The following is a 24,956-nucleotide window of genomic DNA, read 5'->3' on the forward strand; positions in this document are numbered from 1 at the left end:
CTTAAAAAACAAAATCACAGTAACAGTTTAATTGGTAATATTTATAACTTCACAAAAATTTAAATTGCATATTGTGCACCCCTTCTGTATAAGAATTTCAAACTTTATAAGGATAAAAAGAAAGTATTATAGAAAATAAATCATGAAAAAAATTGGTTTGATGATAAAATAATCTTTTTAAAATACCTTGCAAAATAAAGGAAGCATATTGTAAAGCCTTTGTTCTTGTTCAGTTTGACTTAAAGGATGGGGTGAATGCACTAACTCGCTGAAAAGTTTATGTAAATGCATGAGACCAAGTGCAGTGTGCTGAGAAGATTGAGGTGGATCTTCACCCATTGCAGCACCCCTTGAATGCCCAACAAGCAATTTCCGCATGATGTTCATCTTTACACATTCGTCTAAAATGATATATAACAAAACTGTAAGCACCAAGGAATATTAAATTTTACATATAATTATTAGATAAAAATAATTTACTTTAATAGCTTTAAAAAAATTTCAATAAATGCCGAAACTAAATTTTTAAGACAAAAACATTTTATGTATTGAGATTGTAATAATTAGATAGGAAAATTAAAATGGCATTCCAATCTTAAATTTAAGGCATATATTCTATTTCAACACAGAATTTTTTTAAGTCCCTTTAACAACAATAAAATGCTGAAATTTCATATTTAAAGCATAAAAAATATATAAAAATTTCAGAGTCGCAAATTAATAATAAAATATAAAAACAAAATTTATTTAGAGTAAAAAAAACACAGATTTTCTCAGTATTCAGAAGTTTTAATTTGTGGCCCCTATGTGGAATTGCCCGACAACATATTAATTGATAACATGGTTTTAATTTTATACTACTGAATATCCCTTTTTCACAAACATAGAAAGTTATTTTAAATTTAAAAAAAAGAAAGAAAAATCAGAGGAACAATATTAAACATTATTTCACATACATCTTGTCAAATATTAATCATGAACCTCTTACTAATTAAAATAATCATTTTTAATGAATGTTTTTTTTATATGGATATGTTATCTTTCACAAAAAAAAATTTTGTCTTTTGACCTTTAATGATTTAATAAATTTTACAGAAAAAAAAATTATAACTCTGAAGCTATTTTAATATTCTTTTTAAAAGAAAAGAAAAAAAAAAACACCTTGACTAATTATCTTAACACATAAAAGTTTGTGACACCAAAAAATTTTTAATTCATAACAAATGTATGGATGCTTAACTAACTGATGGGTAACAATAACAAGGTTTTTAAAACTGGAAAAAAACTTCTGGTGTAATTCTCCGCTTATGTTATGCTTAAGGGGCGACATGTGAACAGGTTAAATATTCTAAGAATATTGTGATTTGTGCTTAAATTTATGCCAAATTTTACCCTTCATAAAAGTTGTCTACAATATTTTTAATTCTAAAAGGTCACCATGAGTGTAAAACAAATTTAAGAAAATTAATATTACAACATAAACAAATTGAAAGGTTTGCCATAATTTGATTATTATACCTTATTTGGTTATATTTTTGTTAAATATCACCATTTGATATTTTTTCAGTAGTATTATAGTATGCTTGGAGAGTCTTCCGAATTCACTTGTTTCTTTAATTGAAAATTAAATTGAAAGAATGCATTATATTGTAAATACAAGTATAATAATATAGGATGGCACCCTTTTTTAAAGCTTAGGCCTAAAAATCAATCTGAAGCAGTAACTCTAAATTCTCCCACTGAATTTTAACCCCTAGTGGCATTTGTACTTAGCTTTATACAGTCAATCAACCATTTTCCATTACATTTCTTCAAAACATTATTTTTTTTCTTCATTTAATAGTTTTAATTTTACAAGAGTGAGTAGCCAGAACAGTGAAAATTTTTCGAAATAGCAGTAAATATTTTTTTAAAAAATGCAATAAAAATGTAATAACAATATATTTTTCTACCAATGGTTTTCTACCATAGATTTGAAGAGAGAATTGATACCTATAATCCCATTTTCTTATTAAAAGTTGATGTCTGTTTTTACAAACAGGGATCGATCCAGGTTTTATTTTTTCGGTGCCATTTTGCGAAAAAAGGAAATTGTTTTAGAGAAAAATTTTTAATTTATGAAAAACATTCAGCTTTAGCAATCACTGTATTTTATGCTTATCAAAAATATTTCAAAAAATGATAAAATACTTTTGAAAAATTATTTATATATTTTTTACAAAATTACACTTACATTTTATGAGTTGTTTGTTCATATTATTCAATTAAGTTTCAGAGATTAATTGATTACAGCTACACGATTTTTTTAAAACTAAAAATCATTTTATTTTTAGAAATATAAATTTCTCAACTATTAGTTGAGATAGCAATTCTTAAACATAGATTTGAACCATTCTTGACTAATATTAATAAATAGTAATTAAAAATTACTTCTTGAAAATTATAAAAAAAATTCATATATTATCATGTTTTAATTATCTGCATTTACATAAAATTTAAATGTCACTAAAATGTTTTGAATTATCTGTAGAACATAAAACATAATTTTTATTATTTTTTTATCCATCGAATTCACTTATAAACTCTTCTAAAAAAAATTGTGAATAAGAATCATGATGTTCGGTTTTAAAATTTAATGAATACGAATATTAGATTTTAAAAACGTATCAAGTGAATCGTAATGCATAACTTTTAAATCACATAAATACAAAAATTGATGTTTGATATTAAAATTGAATGAATGTGAATCATAAAATTAGACTTTAAAAATGCGTGGATAATGCGTGGTAAATCGAGTGGATAAAAACCGTAAGGAGTGATTTTTAAACTGCATCATTGTGAATCGTGAAAGGCTATTTGCCTATGAAATGCAGTCGATGTCGGAACTTGAAGATCGCATATGACTTGCAAACAGAGATTAAATTGTAATGTGCAATTAAATTGCAATGTGTCAACATAAATATTGAAAAATCCAAGTTGAAACACTTAAAAATATTACTCTTATACAGTAAAACTTCCTTCCGGGGGTGGTTTTAGGAATGTCAATTTTATAAAGGGGCAGCTTAATAAATTAGAATTTTGTGAAGGGAACATTTTTAAAATTTGAATTGTGTGAAGGCCAGCAAAACGGTATACCTGGATAGACTCCCATATATCTTCATATTGTGAACATTAAATCAAAAATATTTTTAAAATGTATAATATAATATTGAAACAATGATAGCTTGGTCAAATGAATATGTTTCTCTAAATAAAATAATTTTTCCAATTGTTTATTTTTTTACTTTGCAGCTAATTTATTACCCTGTAAAAAAAACTATAGCCATCATTAAAATATATAGTGTGTAGAATATACAAAAAAAAAGTCAAATTAAAAGTATTATTGTAAAATAAGTTAAATAATTAACAATTTTAAAGCATATATTATGTGGTTTTTAACCTTACTATTTTAAAGCAATTAAATTATATTTTAAAGTCATGGTAAATACTATTTTAATACATAAATATCCCCAATATAACATTACAAAAATAACTTTTTTTTAAACGATTTAATAATTTGCATAGATAAAATATAAAGCTTTACAAAGAAATTATTAAATTCAAGTAAATTAAAATTTTTAAAAATATTCCCATTAAAAGAAGAAAAAAAATTGATTCTTAAATACAAAAGGATATCTTATTAGGGAAAATAATTAACAAGAATTTTTCGGAAAAATGAATTGCCTATTCAAAATAAAATATATGAATACAATTTTCACGTCTTACCAAAACACCTATCAAAAAACCATATTTAGAAAATTTCTGTCTTGAAACGTCAAAACATTCATTGAATTATGATCATGCTTAATGGATAGTTGAAATCATTATGAAAGGAAAAATGAAGTAGGATAACAAAAGAAATGATATAATTGAGTGAAATGATTCATTTTTTGCTTTAAATTTAAAAAATTTCACAAGTTTTTAGATGGACCGACCCACAGACGACGAGCCCAGGCATTTTTAGTTGAGTTTAGATGTTTAAGTTTTGGTTTTCGAATACTAATATTATGCTAGTTTTATTACGATTTAACTTTCAAAATTGATAAATAAGTATACTGAGGCAATATTCAGTGACCGTAATTAAAATTACTGTAATTCAAGGAAAAACATTTTTTTCCATTACATTTTTAATCGATTTTAATTAATAAAATCGATTCTTCATTTCGATTAAATTTCATCGCTTGACTTTGTTTACTTTCTGTCTGGTTGTCAACAAATCTTAAAGTGAAGTAGACCGGGCGCCAAAAAACTAATAAAATTTTAATTGCGTTAATAATTGTATCGTTTCCTTCTTCAGTTCGTTCTGAGGAAATCTATTTCTAAGAAATGCACTTTGCTTTTGTTTTATATCCACATATATTATAAAAGAATATGACGGATATCAAACCTATATTATATGTTGCTTTATACGATTTGTCTTCTGGACATCAACATGTGTTGCTTTTCAAAAAAGACGATCGTTTTATACCCGTATCTGATTCTTCAAACAATCCTAATTGGGCTCTTTGTGTTGATATGAGAGGAAAACTCGGTTATGTACCTCATACATACATAAACAAAGTTGAAGTATGCAGGATTTGTTCCTAATGCAATCAATGCATAAAAATTGCTGGGAGATTTCCATATCGTGATCTGTGGCAAAATAATCGCCATGTGTTGGCAACTTTCGGTTTTTTTTTAAAAAATTGTAAGTTTAAAATCTATTTGATACCTTGGCGATTGTATCACGATACGGAAATATCCCAATTGCAAATGTTTATTTAAATAAAAATTATATCTTTGTAATGTTTTATTTACCTACTAAAATAAGGAAATGCATTGCTGGGAGAATAACTAAATTTACTTGTTTCGACTAAAATGGAAAAGTACCATTTTTCCTGATAATAGTGATAGTTAATATTTAATAGTTTTAACGAGGATATGTCCGTATCGTGATCTGTCGCACAAACTACAATTGTCGAGGTGCAAAATAGATTTTAAACATGCAAATTTTTTTTATAAAAAACGTGTAGATGTTTGCCTGGAGATGGCAGAGCTCATTCTAGGCAGAAAAAAGGGCAGGGTGCAAAAGTTTAAAAAAAAGTGCATTATTATTCTAAAAAGGCAATAATTTCTTTCTATGGGCTTTACATGTTTGATAACACGCTAAAAAAACATATTAAAAAACATTATCAATTTTTTTTTTTACTTTACTGAAAGTAGCAAAGCAATCATATTAATTTTTATTAATAAATTAACATGTATATATATATATCGAGTTAATGAGCTAATTAGCTTAGTAATTTATTTAAAATGCATGCATATATTAATAAAATAATAAATGTATGTTTTCTAAGTGTCTGTAGTTATGATTTAATAATTAAAATGATTAATAATAATTATGATTTAGTGATAGGGGAAGTAACTGCAAACTTTTCAAAGTAAAGTGCAACAAGGAGGTGTGATGGCTATTTTTTCTTTACCATATAAATCTATGTATTGGCAGCAATGACAAACTAAATGAAAAGAGTTGAAAATAACAAAAGTTTAAGAACTCCGTTGTAGAGTTGGGGGGGGGAATAAAGAAGGGTTGAGGAAAGAAAGGGCAAAAAGTGTATGGAGTCTATTACATCAGGGGCAACAGGGTGGATTCTTTTGAGTAAAAAGGCAGCAGGTTGCTGCGCCTTGTTTACCCTGCCTAGAATGAGCTCAGGAGATGGTTACGAGTCATACCTTTCAAGTTGGTCCCTTTCTGTGATGTTTTTTTTAGTTTCTCGCGGAGAACTGCCCGGAATTTTCCAAGACTTGGTGATGATTCTGCCACAGATCACGATACGGAAATCTCACCGTTTTAACATATAGTTATAATGTTTTATAGTTTAAACATCTAAATGTAATATCAAATTCTTTAGATCTGCAAAAGAAATATGTTTTAAAAGATGTAACACGATGTACAATGTGGAAGATAACTCATATTAATACTTGTTCAAGCAAACTGCAATAGCTAAGTTTACAAAGTGTTATTGCTTTGTATGTTTACTTTTGAAACAAAACAATTAATTATATAAAAAAAAAACAATTTTAGCTTTTTTTTAAAGAACCATGGGTAGACTATGTTGAGCTCTGGGCTAATCAGTTTCTGAGGTCCTTCAGTTATTGAAATATTTTGGTACGACTTTGCTTTTCCCTCTTCGGCTATAACATAACAGAAAGATAATAAAATACAACAAAAATATTTAGAGTAACTTGTAGCATTTTTAAAATTATGTTTGAATTTTTTTGTACAAATCTAATTTAAATATCTTTTTAGATAAATCCTGATGAGTATATTTTTCTGGTTGAGGATGCATTAGAAAAAATTCATGCTGAGTCTCCAAATAGTATTTCAAAAAGGACCAGAGAGGCTATGAAGTACAGTATTACTTTTATATTTTGCTTTATGTTAAATTCTGAAAGAGAATTCTTAACGTACTGCTAAATTTTGCATCATTAACAATTTGTGTTAAAATTAGTTAAATTATTTTAGTTCTTGTGTAAGAATATATAGTGAAACCTCCGTTAAGCGAACATTAATGGGACCAAAAAATTTTTCCGTTTATGAAAGTAGTCCGTTTGCGGGAAGGGTACCCTAATAGCGAAATTTAACACCGTAAATTGTTTTTAGAATACTTTCAAAGATGTAGAAATAATTAAATAATATCTACAAGGAGACTATAAATATCTACATGAATATTTATTTAAACAATAAGAAAGATAAAAAAGAAAAAGAAAGAAGTTTGATATAAATATATAATTCTGGATGTGGCTACAGATAAATAAATATAATTTTTATATCAGCATAGATACTCAAGTTTGACATATGGTACCAAATAGGAGCTTTCTGTCCTCAGTCCGTTTCAATTATCAGTTTTACATCCCCTTACACCTACTTATCATTTGATAGGGACCATGGTTAATACCTTCTTTAAGAAAAAAACCTCCCATGATTCACAGAAAAAAAAGTAATGCATACCTGTAAGTCATGACGACCTATGGAGATGATTATTCACAATTGATCAGCTATCAAGTGTCTGAATAAATGTTTCATTTATATAAACACCTCAAAGATTATACTTCTGTTCTCTTTTTTTTACCCCAGTTGTGTTAAATACAGTCTTCAAATTGATAAGAAAATTAAAGAAATTTTCAATGGGGAAGAAGCATTGAGAGAAGTCATTTCAACTTGAGGGGTCTCATAACCTGTGTGGTCCAGATGAAAAGATCAAAAGATGCCGATGTCAGAATTATTTCAGGAGTGCAGTACCATTTTCTCTCCTTTCTTTACAAAGATAAGGCAAGGTGACAGGAGAAAGATTGATTTTTCAGTGGTGAAATAGCTTAAGAATATTTTTAGTTACGGATAAAGCAGAAAATTTTATTTACATGCTTTAAAAATGGTGAAAAGTTGCACTTTTTTTAGCTTGCAATTTAAAGCAAAAATAGTTCCTTTTTCAAATTTAGAAAAAGTAATGTCCGGTTTGTAGAGATAGAAAACAACATTTCAGGACCAAAATGACTGTCCGGTTACGGGAGTGTCCGCTTTGCGGAGAATGTACATAATGGTATATTCTTAGAAAATCCTGGGGAATTAAAAATATGTCCGTATTGAGAGGCGTCCGTCTTGCAGTAGTGTCTATTACAGGAGGTTTTACTGTGTATGTAATTTCATCATAAAAGATTCAGAATATTATTTTAGAATGGTGCACTTTCGCTTACTTAAATAAATGTCGTAAGTTCTGTGCTTACTTCCCAAAAGGTTAACTTAAAGTGAAATTTTATTTCTTATAAAGATTTTGTTCCTATAATATTATATATTTTTTATGTCATTGAACTGTAATTATGTATAACTACCGTATTAAAGTCCAATATCCGGACTTCTATTTTATGAAAGTGTCCGTTTCCCAGACATTTTTTAAAAATTAGAATAGTTAAATCCCCCCCTACCCAAAAATAAATAATTTTTTACTAAGTATGCAATCTGTTGTATAGAAGGGGGAAAAAATTATCTCATTTTGCTGTGTTTAGGCTAGTTTAACATTTATACTGTTTTGACAAGATGGCCACAGAACAAAGAAAAGTCAGACAATTTTATCTATCTGGAAAAAAGAAGGAAATGGCAAAGAATTTAATTAAAATACCAAAAAAGTTAGGGAAAACAAATTGAGTTTGAGGTACTTGAAATTTTGAAAAAGAAAATTCCATAAAAATAGGTCTTATAATAATTCTTTCTTAGTAAAAATTTTTAGTTTCAACTAACTAATAGCAAGTGTAAGTGTTTTGTAACAAATTTCATGTATAAGAATATTGCTTAACTGAAAAATTAATAACATTTATGCCCATCATTTTAAAAAATCAGAGAAATGTGATAAATCAATCTGGAAAAATTCATAGAATTTTTTCTGGGTATTTGTTGCCTTCCTGCTTAATTAAAAAGAATACTTACAGCGTTGTTATAAAGAAAAAATGGCAGTTAAGGAAAAAGAAACTGAACTTAGGTGAGAGGAATAAAATATGAATATGAATTAATCTATTATTAATTGTGTTTGAAAAAAATGGATGCAAACAGGCTTTGTTTTAGCTTAAATTGGAAATGTTTTTATTAAAAGATTTATTCAATAACCTCCTATGTTTAATCTTTTAATTCATTAAGATGGATTTTTCGAATGAATTTGAATTAAGATTGACTTTAATCTGGATATCATTTTGCCAATTTTTCACATAAAATAGAAAAACATCTTTATTTCGGAAGAAATAAAAAATTTTAAAAAGAAAAAGTTGAAGTTGTCTTCTGCATATTTTTTTTATCAAGGACATTTATTTTATACTAAGCATTCTTTAGTTTATGAAATTAACAAGGAACGAATACTTATTTGAACGTTCTCTGTAATTTTAATGTAAATTAATGTTTTTATAATTGAGTAACACATTTTGTAATCAGTATTTACTTTTACAACCTTATTGTCCTGAAAAATATATTTTTGGAATTTACCAAAATTCCAAGTATTCCAGATATATGACTTCCCACCATCTATGCATATATATCAAGTTTGATTTAAGTATAATTTCTATTTTAGGTACCTTTCTGACCAAAGAACTATTTTCTTAAAAAATCAAAAAATTTGCAATGAGTATGAAGGTAATAATTCTTTTGCACCTGTATTCACTTGCTCAAACATAAATTAAAACTTATACTATAACCAACATTTTTTTAGATATTTGTAGCAACAAAGTATTGAACAATCATGAAACATCCCACTCTGAAGACTCTCCAAGGCATGCATTTCAACTATCTTCTTCTAGTCATATTCCAGTTAGTGAAAGTAACTCATCACTTCCAAATGATGTGCAAAATAATGTGGCATCAATAGCTATTCACAGTGAAACTAAAAATCATGCTGAACTAAGCACTCAAACAGATTGTATTACTGACTATACAGTGCCAACATGGTTAGTGCCAAGCTTAATTGAAAGTGTTAGACATAAAACACAAATAAGTCATGAAAATTCTATTGCTGCAGTTGGAGTCATGTTAGACATTTTCAAAGAAGCTATTCCAATGCTTGATCAGTTGTGGCTGCAATTGAAGGGAAATTTGAAATCTGAAGTTTTGCAAGTAAGTTTTACTCATTATTTATTAAGTGATTTACATATATTTTTCATTATGTGAAAAAATATTTATCTGTTCAATTTCTAAGCTTATGTTTATTTATTTGTTCTTTTATCATATTGCACTCAGCATATCTATATTAAAATAATTGTTTTGGATTTAACTTTACCTATTTTTATTTTTCTATAAGCATTTGATTAGAATAAAGGGTACATTTAAAACAGCATTTTTTTTCTTCCTGTTATACTTTAAAAATTTTAGCTCTTTAAGTATAGGAACTGTGTATTGTATTAAGCACTCTTCTACATAGCATAATAAGGGCAAACAAAATTTTTCTCATTATTCAGAGTTGCATCTTAAGTGGTGATTACCTGAGGACTGGGCCGGATTAACCTATAGGCACACTAGGCACGTGCCTAGGGCCTACGAAAAACTTGGGAGAAAAAAATTTGTTAACAAAAATAATTTAGCTTTAAAAACAACAATTGTATTTTGCACAAAATTATGAAGATACAAATAAAAATATAATATTTCTGGGTAATAAATTATTTTGCAGAATCTTATGATCTAATATATTACTTTTTTGGATTCAACGAAATCTTGTATTATGCTGTCGAATTCCAAACTACGCAAAATGTCGTATTCAATAGACGTAAGTGCGAGCGATGCCAAACGATCTTGATTCATTGTTGAACGCAAATAATTTTTTATCAATTTTAATCTGGAGAAAGATCTTTCTCCTTCTGTATATGATCCAAGAATCGACAAATATATTCTTAATGCAATGTGAACGTTAGGAAAAGTATTCACAAGTTTATCTTTAATTTGAGCCTTAATTTGAGCTTTCTTGTGCAGATTTATGTTCATACAAATTTGAAAATAGTAAAAATTCATCTAGAAAGTTTTCCTCTAAATCGGATGAGTAAATTTTCACCAAATTTTGCGCTTTTAGTTTAATCTCAGATTCTGACAAATTTTTTGCTGGTTTGTTGTTGTATTGTTGATGTGAAGTGTTTACATAGTTATCGATCGAACTAATCATAATGGTATTATCGATATCATCTGCAATATCGGCAGTATGTCGGTATTGCAGATAAAGTTCGATAAACAAATTTGTAAATTAAAATCCATATTAATAAAAATGTAAAAAAAATATGCAAGAAAAGTTTAGCATATATTTTGAAAAGTGGGGAGGAGTGAGGGAAGGATGGGAGGGCCCAAAAACAGCTATGCCTAGGGCCTACGAAAGGTATAATCCAGCTCTGCCTGAGGAAAATTATTTATTTATATATATTAAGTCATCTATATTTTGCTATCTTATTATTTTGTTCATAATTTACTTTAATGTTTTTTATTTTTATTTTCAACAATTAGGAAGACACAAAAACTGAAGTGTACAGTGAAGATAAAAGGACACTGCTTGATATCTTCAGGCAGCTCTGGTACTGTAAAAATGATGAGCAGCAAAGAAGTTGGCCTGTTCATGAAGATGAAGATCATATTAGTAAACTGCTGGTGGATCTGAACAATATACTTGTAAGACTTAAATGCATATTTTTTTTTTCCTTTTTAATTAGATAATACAGTTGAACCTCTATCATATTCCTGTATGAATTATCTTGTTCTAACATACCCTTATAATGTTAGTAACACTTGTTTAGATCAGTTCTGAAACTTACAGATTTTTGCATTCATAATTTAGAAATTTTACATAGATTTGAATTGAGGTTGTACGTTGTTTACGTTGTATTAGAGCTGCTCAGGCTATAGGTGATGGTGTGGGAAACATTCCTGAAGATGATCTGACGTCATGTTCTCACAATTTTGATCGTCTAGAGCAGTGGTTCCTAAGCTTTTTTGTCTCTTAGACCCCTTGCCATGTTTTTCAGTTTATGGATTTTGATTTTTTGTAAACTCATAAACTTCAAATGTATTTTTGACAGCTGGTATAGGGCTACTCACTGTGAAAGATTTAAATTTCTAACTTTAGTGAAGTGTAGTGTGAAAAAGCACATGTTACTTTTATACATTTATTGATTAAATTCAAACTAATTTAATTACTAATTTAATTGAATTAATATTTAAATGGAATAAAATAGTGTACTATAAAACCCTTACTCCGCTACTAATATTATAATTGAGGAAATAAGTTTGTATACAAAACCATAGTAAGGTATTGTCGGTCTGCTTATTAGGTTTTCACGTAAAACAAATCTCCGTGATCTTGTGCGCAGACAAAATTGGAGGTCTAGCTAGCTTAGGAGTTGACACAGGCTATCTACAATTTACTGCGGAAAAATACTTTTTTTAACAAAATAAAACCTTACTCATAGAGAAAATACGAACCTACGCGGGCGGAGCTGCAGGCAATGGCTAGTTTATAATAATTCAGTTTCACATATCGAAAAAAAAAGTATCCTAATAACTTACATTTTAATAAAATGTTTACGTCATAGCTACTTTTATAAATTATGTAGAATGTAGATAGGTGTATGTCTTTATATTATAAGGAAGTATAATGTAAGTAAATAGGTACTATCAGTGTATGTTGATTATTCCATTCATGAAAGGCCAAAATTAAAAGTCACGACCTGTTTATATGAGATCCACTATCGTTGACCCCCATTTTTATTTCATGGACCACCAATTTTTTTTTTCACTTGACATGGACCCCTTGCAGAGGGGGTGGATATAGACCACTTTGTGAATCACTGGTCTAGAGCTTAGGCCCCCGATGACCTGCACATTAGGTACAGCACTTCTCACCCTCTCACTGACCGCAACCAGTGAATCTTGACTATGGTGTTCTACTTCATTTTGAGAAGAAAAACTCTGACTTCTGATGCTAATGATGAAAAAATAAATGAAGATTTGTTACTGTTAATGCCTTAAACCAGGGGTCGCCAAAGTCCTGAAAAATATATTTTTGGAATTNGACCACTTTGGCGACCTCTGCCTTAAACGTATGTTTTTGTAGCAGTTGAGGAAAATGCTGCCACTTGTGGTGTGATGTTGGTTGCAGATATATAATAAGCGTAAAATGTTATCAATGAATATGGAAAATCAGAACTACAACCAATATCAGCTTTTGTGAAATCAAAGCCTTTAAAATGATGAAGAACTTTTACTTAGGAACTTAAAAGAAAATAATAGCAATTTTTTATAAATGTCGACAATTTATGTGGTATTGCTTTCATGATGTTTTGTTACTTTTATATATATGTGGTATTGCTTTTATGATGTTTTGTTACTTTTATCTTTGCTGCACTGCTCTGCACTGCTATAATTACTTTAAAGTTTTAGTTTCTCTTTCATAAGTTTTCACCTGCCTTTTTCTGCCCTTAAATAATTTAACCAAAAATAAAATTTAAAAAAAAAAAGAAATAGCAAGTATAGCCCTACTTATTTTGTGATGGTGGTAACAGCCAATAAGAGTTGAGTATGCTTTGGGGGCTTGGTTAGAGGAGGTGAGAGAAAAGGAAAGGACAGACATGTTTTTGGAGAGCTGAGGTTAAGACACAAAAAAAATATGAGGATCCTCAACAGCTAAGTTATATTATAAGATTTTCTATCACCCCTTAATTATTTTTTTATTTATTTTATATTGTAGCAGTGCAGCTTCATAATGTATAATTTCATGTAAATTCATTTTATGTACCTATTATTAATTAGTGTGAATGCCTTCCTGGAACAAAATTTGTAACTCTAAATATCTTAAATGATCTACTTTAAATAAATAGTTTTAACACCTTGCAATTAGTGATCATTCTAATGATCTTGTTCTCTTACTTAAGAGTATATTATTTTTAATTGTTATTCATTTTTATTCTTATCTTAATGTGTGTGGTGATGAACTGAACATCACCACATTTAACCCCTTCCTTCTTGTTTCCGTCAAAATGATGGGGTTAAGTTTCATTCTTTATTTCTCTTGCCCGTGTTATTTCCGTGTTTTAGTGTTCAAAAATAATGAGCTAAAAAGATTAAGACAATGGATATCTTCTGCCCAGAATCATGTTTATTTCCAAATCTATACACTAGATGGCAGTACCAGACTATTTGTAATATGTTTAGACATAGTTTATTTTAAACTTGATGTCAGCACTCATAAGACATGTATATTCACAATTATATCCGAACATTAAAATGAATACATATATTGTACATCCATTTAGTCTTATATAATTTTCTTGAATAAAATAAATAGGCACTTTTATGGTCGTAAACTTGTTTTAAACTTATGCAACCATTAAGTGGTTAATATTTTGTATGAGAAGACAAATGTGTACAAACCATTAGCCATTAAAAACAAGACAAGTGTGTTTAAAATATAACAAATAAAAATATATTTATTCGAATTTCTTTTTATCATAAATATTTATGCAGTATGCTCAAAAAATTTTTAATCAAGTTTTTTTTTTTTTTGCTTATTGTAAATTTATTTATTTTTAAGTCAAGTTAATTTTTTTTTATACTTTTTCAAGTCCTTATTTCATATTTTAAGTTGACCCGCATTTGTTTTCAACGGAAATCATTGAACCTGTGAAAAATTATCCATCAAGTTTCTACTGTATTTTGTTTATATTTGTAGAATTTATATCACTGGTATATTTTGACTTAAAATTTAATGTTTCATCTACCTTTTGAATTCATAAATTTCTGTAATTTCAGGTTGATGCGAACCCTAGAGTGACTCGAGAAATAGTTCAATGTGACGAATATGAAATGGTTTTGCTGTTAGTTACCTATTATCAAATGGTATAATTTGTTTATGATAGTACTTTATACTATATTATTAAATTAAAAAATCTTTGCAGTGCTTAAAAAATTATTAAAATGATGCAAATTTATAAAATCTTTATAGTCAAACTCACTTTTAACAAGCCCTGATTTAACAAGGAAACCAGAAAAACTTTGTTAATACAATGGAGAATGGCTCGCTTTTAACAAGCAAATCGCAATTGTAGCGAGAAATATTTTTGTGATTCTTAAAACTTTTCCCCACTGCTTCAGCACAACTGATCTTACTTATCCTCTTTGTGCCGAAATGGCTCATAAGGACTCAAATTTATTTTTCCACACACTCCTGTTTTTGGCCAAGCAATGAGCTTCTTCCCATCCAGTTATTCCTGTTCTACTAAGATCTTCCTTAATGCATCTTTGCCGTATTATTCTCGGTCTCTCTCTTTTTCTCTTTCCGTCAGGCATCCATGAGCTTGCACAACTGATATTTTTTTCAATAAGTTTCTTCTGAACTTCCTTCATGCTGAATCTCTTCCAACATACTCAATGGCTTTTGAGTGTATCGAAAAACTTGACTTTGGGTGCAAATGATGATGTTTTTCGGTCATGAATCGAATCCACAGAACAATAACTCGACAATGAGACAATAATATAGTTCAGAGCAAATTGACAAATTTCTTTTGTATTGTACGGAAATAAAAAAAATTAATAAAGTAATATATTTTAAAATTTAGTAAGTATATATGGGCTTTTCTGAATTTTTCAAAGAACCTGTTTTTATTAGCACTCAGATATAATGAGCAAATATTGTGGTTTCTGTTCGCTTTTCGTAAGCGAGGTCGACTGCATTTATTAATTGGTAAAAATAATATTTTCGTATGTAAAATTTCATATTTGAACTCTCCAGTTGTCTCATAAATGGCAAATATGATTGGAAAGTGGTAATAAAACATGATTATGTTTTTCATACTCAGGCCTTTTGCAATAGAATATTTTGATTCCACACCAGCGGTGAGACAGTAGGGTAACACCCCTTGCTGGTGCAATATTAACAATGGATTAAGCTAATAATTCTATTTTTTCTCTTCATATATTTTATTACCAAATTAATTTTCTTCAACAAATAAGTGTTGACCCTTTATATTATTAAACAGTTGTAAGAACATGCGTATAGTGTAATTTTTTAACAATTTATTACATTTAATGTAATCTGAAGGAAAAAAATCTAGTTGTTGTTATATATGTATATATTTTTTTAAAATTTTATTAATAAAATTTACCAAGGTGGTCACGGAATAGGGAAAAGTTAGAAATTTTATTACTCTTGAAAATTCAGGGAAAGCTTTGGTTATTTAAGTAAAAGACCTGGAAAGTCCGACTATAGAATTAATTTGAATTACTAGTACTTAAAAGCCCAATATTTTTCCAATAAAATTTGACTCGTAATAGTTTTTTAAAAAAAAAAAAAATTTTTTTTCATTCTAATAGCAAGCATAAGTGATTTGTAAAATATTTTTTTGTATAAGAATGAGGCATAACAGGAAAGTTAATTATAAAAAAAATTTTATTGATACTCATATAAGGGATATGTAAATAAAGGAAATTTGCTAAAAGCAATCTGGAAAATTCTGAAAAAAAAATTTTTTTTGAGCATTTGTGGCTTAAATTTATTGAAAACGTGTGTGGATTAGAGATATTATATGATATGATATATATAATGTTATCCAGTTTGTACATCATTTCCTAACCTGCCTAATTATTTGTATAAGTATGTTCCACTCTCAAATTTCTTTTGTAAAATTTAGACTCATAATATATGTGTTTCATTATTCCATTAAAGAAATGATTTTTTATTGCTAACTAAGCCTAAGATTCATTATAGGAACCTAGAAGAACACTAAGAATTAAAATGCTTCATGTATTCATGACCCTTTGTGAATTGGACTTGAGGGTTGTGACACATCTATTGAATTCAGTAATAACAATGGAACTTGCCAGAGATATTCAAGATAATTTTGAAGGTGAATACTTTATTCTTAATGATATAAGTTTAAATAAATTTCAGTGTGGATATTTGAACTTAAATATAAAATTAATAATGAATAAATTTTATTTCATTAAACTATCAGGATTCTTTTTGTTTATATTTTATTTTTACACCTTATAATGCATTTTTTTTTTTTTTTTCATTTTCCATACAGTATTTAAGATTTATGTGAGACTAAGCTTTATGTGTGATAATTGTCTTATCAACCTTTCAGAGACATGCAACACTTAAAATAAAATAAAATAAAAAACATTAAGTTATCCTGTTTGCCAATGTATAAAGTTTCTCTGTAAAATTTATTTATTTTTACATTGAATCATGTGCTACAATTAAGCAATGGTATCATTAAAAAACGTTACTGCTTANCTACAATTAAGCAATGGTATCATCAAAAAACGTTACTGCTTAAAGAACCTATGACGTTTCTTAGATTCAGCCTGTTAAAGAATAAATTTCCAATTGTTGTTGTTTTCTTTTCCTGTAAGCTAACTAACACAGCTCAAAAAAAATAAATCCATGTTGAAATTATAAACAACTCTAAATATGTTGAGACATTTCTGAATAGAATTTAACTATAGATATAAAATGATATGTGTGTCTAATAGTGCACAAGGAAAAGTATAATTTCTTGTTTGTACATGAAATTTCATTTTATTTGACAATATATTTATCCCTCTTACCCAAATTGTCAACTTTTCCTTGAAAAGTTTGAAATTTGACCTTTTTTTTTTGTTAACTTTCTTTGATCTTTTCTTTGAAAATTTCTTTTTGGACTTTTCTTTGGATATGCTCTCTCTCTCTCTTAAAATACGGTCAGGCATTCCTGAATAGAATTTAACTATACACTTAAGGTACTTTGAGTGTGTCTAATGGGGCACATGAGAAGGTATAATTTCTTATTTGTACATAAAATTACACTTTATTTGACAACATACTTATCCCTCTTACTAAAATTTCAAACTTTTCTTTGAAAAGTTTAAAATTTACTTTCTTTTTTTTTTCTTTCTTTGAATTTTTTTTCCTGAAAAGTTTAGTGTACATTTTACAAAATAAAAAAATTTTAACTCTAAATTCATGACCTAATGATCAAATTGTCTCCATGGTTTGAGATATGAAATCGATCTCTTTACTCATTAATAATAAAGAAAAGAAACTATTTCTCTGAGTAAACATTATTTTTTTCAACAAATGCAGATTTTTCTGGTCTCTAAGATGAACCTTTAATCTTCAAGATATTGTCCCAATGGCTTATTCAGAAGACAAATAGTTATGTTGCCTTAATGTTATTTTATTAATGTTTTGAATATTTTTTATGCCTCAAAAACTAATTGCTTGAGTCAACAAAATCTTAATTGCCATTCATAAAACTCTAGGATAAGTTTTCGAGAAACTGATTTTTAATTATTATTTACTATATTTCATGCTTATTTATCAGTAATCAAAGTCATTAAAAAATCTTAAATTCAATTTTTTTTTTAGATATTAGCATAATTATTTTAAAGGCTTTTTCTTGTTTGTTTTTTTTTTTTTGTTTTTTTNTTTTTATTTTAATACGATTAAAAATAAAGTTTAGGTTTTATGATTGGTTACAATATAGTTGTTGTCAAAAGAAATTCTAAAATTAATTTTTTTGTGACTGTGTAAGAGTAAAATATTTTGAACATTTGTTTTTTACTAACACTTTTCTTTCATAAATACTTTATTTATATTAATGCAGTACAGAACCCGTTATTCGGAAATCAGAAAACCGGGAAACCAAAAAACCGGAACGATATTCGATAAATTTTCCCTCCATTTTAAAAAAAATTTCCCTCTTAAGATTTTAGGATTTTTCTTTCTTTTTTGAAAGATGACGTTACCATCATTTTGGAAATAATCATTAGTGTATTACTTCATCGTTTTTTCTTCTTTTTGAGATTATTTCCAAATATTTTTAATATTTTTTTTTAGTTGGGTTTAACAATAAAAAAAACAGCTTTTTGTAGCGATTCAGAAAACCGGAAAAATCAGTTATCCGGAATAGTGATGGTCCCGATCATTCCGGATAATCGGTTCCCTACTGTACATGAAACTTGATCAAAATATTTTTTTTTTCTTGATTATCTATATTTATTCTCAAAGTTATTTGCATTATTCTAATGAAATATTTAAATATATTAATTTCTTTATTACCCTCTTTTCACATTTTTCTTTAACAAAATTGATTTTTACTTTGCTTGTTTGTCTTTAATAAGGATGTAATTCCCTTCTTGTTTTTTTTTTCTTTGAATTTAAAAAATTTTTTTTTTTTTTTAGATAGAGAAAAGGTATTATATTCAACATGCTTATTAGCTGCAATTTTTAGTACTGGTGAACAACCTCCTACAGGAACATATGGTAAGACGTGTAATTTCTTTCCAAATATTATTATTAAAATGTTATGCGCATAAGCGTTTTGTGCATTATTTGTTACCTTTTGACTGGTTATGAATGTATCTTCTTTTTGAAGTATTGGATTTTATATAACATTACGTTCGAAATTGACTTTGGTACCTATGATTTATCAAATCAATCTGTATATAATTCATTATCAGAAATATTGATGTGTGATCTTCCTAAATTTCGAATTGCTACATAAGATAAATCTTTTTCAATTCTTATTATTGTAGATTAAAATATTTTTACATTGTTTTGTGCCTTATAATGCGTTTTTTTTTTAACTTATATTTTTTATATGAAGTTTTAAATAGAACTTTGATAGTAAAATTTTAAAATAAATTAGTCCATCTACTTTTTTCCTACTCTTTTTCTTTTTAAAAGATCTGAGATGAACTAATTAAATTAAGTTTACTAATTGACTACATCACCCAGAAAAAGTAATTTTTTCTTATTAATTTTAATGTGTTATTAATATTACTCATAAATTGACTTTAGAGCAAAAATTTAATGTGTACCTGACTTTGTTACATAAAAAATAAACAATGGAATTTTGTTGAAATTTTATTTTTAAAATAAAGAGTTAACTTTTATATTATTTTGTAAAAATTTAATTATAAAATTTTATTTCATACCCTTAGAATTTTTTTTTTATCAAATTTTAAAATGTTATAAAACAATCAAAAGAGAAAAATTTATTAATTATAGATATGTAACTTTAAGAGGTCTCATAATATCACCTATCTAACACCATTATGCAATTTTATACTATAATATTTTGCTGGATAATTTTCATTGCTTCCTTAGTTTATCAAAAAAGTGGTTTTTTGAAAATAAACTCTTTTATGACTTTTTAACCATCATAAAAGTTTGAATTTTATTTTACAGATTTCATCAATAAAAAGTTTCTTCACTTTTTATTTGAAAAATTAGAAGAAGTAGTAAAAGACGGGGAAGAAGATGTGGGTGATAGCTTACTTAGTATTATTTTATCATTTAATCTTCATTTTAAAAATCCTGATGAAAATATAGTCATGGGAGCCTTGAAAGAAAGAAATTTTGCTCAATATTTGACTGAAAGATTAGTATTTTTGCTCAATAGAGAAGGTAAGCTTTATTTTGAATGTTTATTTTAACATACTTATTTTCAATCTCTTAAAGAGCCCTTATGAAAGATCCTTGAAATTGTTTTTCATTTTTTTTTTATATTTTATTCATTTATTTCCGATTAATCATACTACTTTGTCTTTTTTTTGTAGAAGATCCATCAAAAATTTTAAGTCACTCAATGGAAACACCTAACTCAGTTATGAAATTTATGGTGGATTTGTTTCATTTCTCCAATCTAATTGATCTGTTTTATCTAAATGATGTGAAAGTCTTGCTGGATATTGTTGTTAGACAACTTACAGATTTGCTTCCTGGGGAAAAAGTAAAAAAACTTTTACTCATTTTATTAAAGTCTTAACTAAAATAAAATTTTTAATTCTTTTGTATTTTTAATTTTTTTTTATGCTTTTATTTATTTTGAAAAAAGAAAGAAAATCTCAAATCCAAAAATCTTTTAAGTAAATGAATGTTTTTTTATGTTATTCGATCTAAGTAATGACATTATAAGAAAAACAGATACCAGGGCTCGAAAAAACTCAGCAATTTTACCCAGGACGGCTTGTCCAACAATGCACCCGTCCTCCTTTGAAACTAACCCGTCGCTTCTAAATAAATAAAAATATTATTTTTTCTTATTTATTACAAACATTTATATAAATTACACAATGAATTAGTAACTACTAGAATTACATTATACAGCTATAAAAGAAATACTGGGTTACTAATAGTAAAACCTAGTATTTCTTTTATGAAGTAATTTATTTCTTTTATGAAATAATTTAAATGACAAAGGTCAAGTTATCTGGAATGTCAATTTATCCGAGGTTACTGAGTTTTTTAAATGAATCAAGTATGACGTTTAACAGTTCCGCAATCAAGCCTATGATTTACAGAGATTTCTGCACAGAAATCTGAAAAGGGTTTTCCATTTAGGTGGATGTTCATAATTGCGTTTAACGCTTACGTAATGTGTTTTTTTGTAAGTTCATTGCTGAAAAATCCCTTTAAACTGCTGCAGTACTCCCAGACGGAAAAAACATCAATCCACCATGTGCTGTATGTTGCTGTACGGGATTTCTAGATTAGAGGGTCATTTTAGAAGTGAAACGCTAGACTCTTGTAAGATAACAAAAATTGAAAGTGTATCACGAACATTAATGAGAAAATGGCCCGTCCACGCGGACATCTGATTCGAGAAATTCGTTGTCCGCGGGAAATTTTTGACCGCCGCAGACGGGTGGTTTTTCGAGCCCTGATAGATACTGTAATTTAATCATAATATTTCACCAAATAAATTAATTTCAAAACTAAAAGTTTGAAAGAATGATGTTTTATTTAAATTCTTTGTTTTTATTTAATTAAAAAAATGAAAGTTATCTCTGTTTTCAAAGCACTCATAATAATGTATTTATAATATACATTATCAGTACGATAATTTTAGTAATGTATTTTATTGGCTTGATTAATAGAATTTACAACAATTATTGTCATATGCATTATTAGAATTGCATATTGGCTTTAAAGTTTTGAACTATATTTTTAATAAAAGCAAAAATCAATAAAAACTGCATTTTAAACAATGGAAACTCATTTTTTTGAATAATTAATCCTTTCACTTTTACATTATTTCATCATTTTATATATTAGTGAGGGAATGGGAAATTGATTAAAATTTAAAAACAGCTGCTCAACCTAATTGAAAAGAAATAAGACAAATACTTATGTATTCATGCAAGAAAGTTACAATTATTATTCATTTTTCTAAGCAGCAATTTATTTTATCTTTAAAAAAGAACATGAAGGAATTAAGGGTGTAAAATATGTTACCTGGCTTGATGTATTCAAATTTACTCTACAAGCAAGCTGTGGTAAGTTAAAGCTTGCAGAAGAAGAAAAAAATGTTCAAAAGTTAGGAAAGTTAATTTTTTAGAATACCAGAGTTACCTGAAATTCAATTGCAATTCTCAAATCTGATTCAGTAGTAAAAAAAGTGATTTGATTTTTTTGAATAGACTAAGAAAAAAAAGTATATGAATCTTAACATCGTTACACTAAGTGTTAAATTGAACTACAGTGTGAAGCTAGTTAGTTATAAAGTTTAAATTTGAATTGTCAAAAATGACTATTGATATGGCAGAGCCCAAATTTATTCAAAAGGTAAGAAAGTATATCTTTCAGAATGTCATAGGTATCTGAAATCTGAATTAAGTTATTAAAAAAATTAATAATTTTTTTAATAACCTAAATCGATTTTTTTTTATTAAACTAAGCCAAAAAAGTGTATGAATCCTAACATCTTTACAGTATGATTAAATCAAATTAGAGTGTGATGTTAGTTCTAAAGGTTAAATAAGAACAGTCAACAAAATAACTACTTATGTTATCACAAATTTATTTAATTCTTAATGACTAAAATCTACTTAAATCTATGTTCACAGATCTGAAATTGTTTTGGTATTGTTAATAGTTCTAGTTGTTATGGTATTGTTAATTGTTCTACACAATTTAGTGTTTTTTTTTTTTTTTTTATCCTTCTTATTATACTTTCAAAACATCTTTTGGCAAAAGATGTTGACAATAAGTATCATTGGGGGAAAAAAACAAAAAATGAGTTTTTTTTCTCATGAGTTTTTTTTATTATTATTTTTTAATTTATAATGTATTTACATACAGTGTTAAAATGTCATATAGATCTAATGCAACAATTAGCTTTTTGTACTCAAATTTTGTTATAACCCGAGTAACAAAAATCCTCCAGCAATGCAGTGAGCATTATAGATTTTTACACCAACTGCAAATTATTTTTGTTCCAAATTTTTATTTATGCTTAAATAGTTAACAAACAAATTAGGAGAAATCACTGAAACTCCTTTTTAAAACATCTCTAAATTCATTTTTTTTTTATTATTATNTTTTTTTTTTTTTTTGGTATTATTATATAAAATTAAACCTGAATTTTAACAACATAAAGTTTTTGTGTGCAATTTTTAAAGACTATATATGTAAATTCTGCTTCATGTTTTGTTAGTTTAACTTGAATTCATACAACAATCTTTGTCTGCAATGGAGTCGCAGACGAATTTGAATTTATGTAGATAGTGCTGGCAGCAGATTCACTCCGTAAATTCTGTTAATGGGGTTATAACTTAGACTAATAAATAATCATGATTTTGGTGTCTCATGCAACAAATATATGACAATAATGTCGATAGAACTTTTATAAATATGTAGATTCTCAATAAATTGAACAAAATCTTTAGTATCAATTGCAAATAGTAATAACTATAGCATACCTCCCAAGTCTCCTGTTTTTTAACGAAGACTCCTGTATTTTACGATTGTCTCCTGTTTACCCATATATGCTCAAACTTCGCCGTATTTATTGAAGAAATTTTTTTTTTTTTAAATTGTTGATGGAATATCCGCTGATATCCAAAATACTTCTCTTCTTCCTCTACAGATTCTTCTATTGCCAGTATCGCACTATGTTTAGTGTTAATAATTTAAGTACCCCTTATGATCAATCTGACCATGGGACATTTTCGTGGTTTTCCTCTCTATGTAACTCAAATACGGGTTAGTTCCAACAAAAAGTCCTCCACAGAGGCAAATTTCTCCCAATACTTGATTGATCCAGGAGCTCCCTTGTCTCCTGGATTGGGTTCAAAATTACAGGATATGAAGTTGAACATTAGTAGCTGTAAACCCAAAATTGGGTCAGCTGTTTAACAATGGTTATAAAATAGTTTAAGTAATAAATAATGGTTTAAAAAATCTTCTTTAGAATAAGAGTTGTACTTATTTTTTACTTCGCTAAATGTAAGTGCTTATGTTATTTCCAATTTTTAATTTATTTTTTTGGCTTACATGACTATGTATGATGTTTCAAAAATTTTCTCGCAGCCTAAAAAATCTCCGTTATTTTATTTCTCCAATGGTGGCAGGTATGCTATAGATTAATATTATTTTTCCATTCATTAATGATTTAAGACAAAATTTTGCAATGTATTTTATTTATTTATTTTTTCATTTCTTGATTCAAATTTTTGTCTTTTTCCAGAGACGTCTTGAATATTTATGCCTTGTTAGAAATCTTTTGAAAAATTCTAATTATGATGAACACATGCATCAAGTAGAAGGCTTAAATAAGTGTTTCAAATTTATACTAGATCAGGAATTCCCTGAGGAATCAGAAGTTGCAATTGTTACTGACATAAAGAATCAATTTCCATCTTGGTTTTAAATTGTATGTTACATTTTTTCAAATTATAGATTCAACATATCATACTTAAAAATATCTATGCATATTATAATGTTACAAAGTATTTATGTTCTATTCACAATTGTTTAAATTTTATATTTTATATATCAAATTTCTTTAGTATTTTAAACTATTGCTTTTATTGTTTGTTTTTTTTATACATATATTTAGCAATTAAATAAAGCATATTCCTTAAACTCATGCACTGAGAAATGAACGTATGGAATTTTTTTCATTTTTCTCATAAAATATATTGATACTTTACTTTGATTAATTTATACTTTACTTTGGCTAGATGGTAGAATTTGGTGCCGCTTGGATTGAGCACTGAACTTTGGAACTTTTACTGTATATAAAAACTTCCATTTTCCAATAATTCTAATTATTAGGCAATCTCACTTTTTAATCAAATTCCTTGTATTCTGTAAGAACATAAAAAAAAATCACCAAGATAACAGAGGCAGAGGCACCCAATTGTAAATTTTTACCAAATACAAACAATACAAAGCATTTCAAGCTTCTCAAACTAAACAAAAATTCTGATTTTAAAATTATATTTTTTTTTTTTATAAAATATATTTCATATTTAGTTCTTGCATGAGAAACTGATCTGGTTATTTAAATCTATTTTTTTTTATTCATTCTATTTTTTCAGCTTTTTTTATTAGTTATTTCAAGCAGTTTTAAAAAATCAACTGCTGTTGGTTGTACCTAGA

At 27.4% G+C, this 24,956-nt stretch overlaps 2 protein-coding genes across 3 annotated transcripts in view; one reads left to right on the forward strand and one right to left on the reverse strand.

Annotated features, from left to right (window-relative positions):
* Positions 1-4,015, reverse strand: part of LOC107445035 (WD repeat and FYVE domain containing 3 bchs) — a 96,865-nt gene extending 92,850 nt beyond the window's left edge. For both annotated transcript variants that reach the window (XM_043047239.2, XM_043047238.2), the window contains exons 1-2: positions 3,766-4,015; positions 187-401 (exon numbers count right to left, since the gene is read on the reverse strand). In XM_043047239.2, the coding sequence (XP_042903173.1) occupies positions 187-387 (201 nt within the window). In that variant the 5' untranslated portion in view covers positions 388-401; positions 3,766-4,015. The remainder of the gene's footprint in view (positions 1-186; positions 402-3,765) is intronic.
* A 203-nt stretch (positions 4,016-4,218) lies between these two features.
* LOC107445058 (NCK-interacting protein with SH3 domain) lies at positions 4,219-24,683 on the forward strand. Its single transcript, XM_016059374.3, has 11 exons — positions 4,219-4,605; positions 6,329-6,429; positions 9,132-9,193; positions 9,270-9,670; positions 11,039-11,200; positions 14,336-14,422; positions 16,290-16,428; positions 18,750-18,830; positions 19,758-19,976; positions 20,129-20,301; positions 24,040-24,683. Exons 1-11 carry the CDS (start codon positions 4,411-4,413, stop codon positions 24,220-24,222), a joined length of 1,803 nt encoding a protein of 600 aa, XP_015914860.2. The 5' UTR covers positions 4,219-4,410; the 3' UTR covers positions 24,223-24,683.
* The last annotated feature ends 273 nt before the right edge of the window (positions 24,684-24,956 follow it).

This window comes from Parasteatoda tepidariorum, chromosome 9, assembly GCF_043381705.1.
Source record: "Parasteatoda tepidariorum isolate YZ-2023 chromosome 9, CAS_Ptep_4.0, whole genome shotgun sequence".
Taxonomy (NCBI): Eukaryota; Metazoa; Arthropoda; class Arachnida; order Araneae; family Theridiidae; genus Parasteatoda; species Parasteatoda tepidariorum.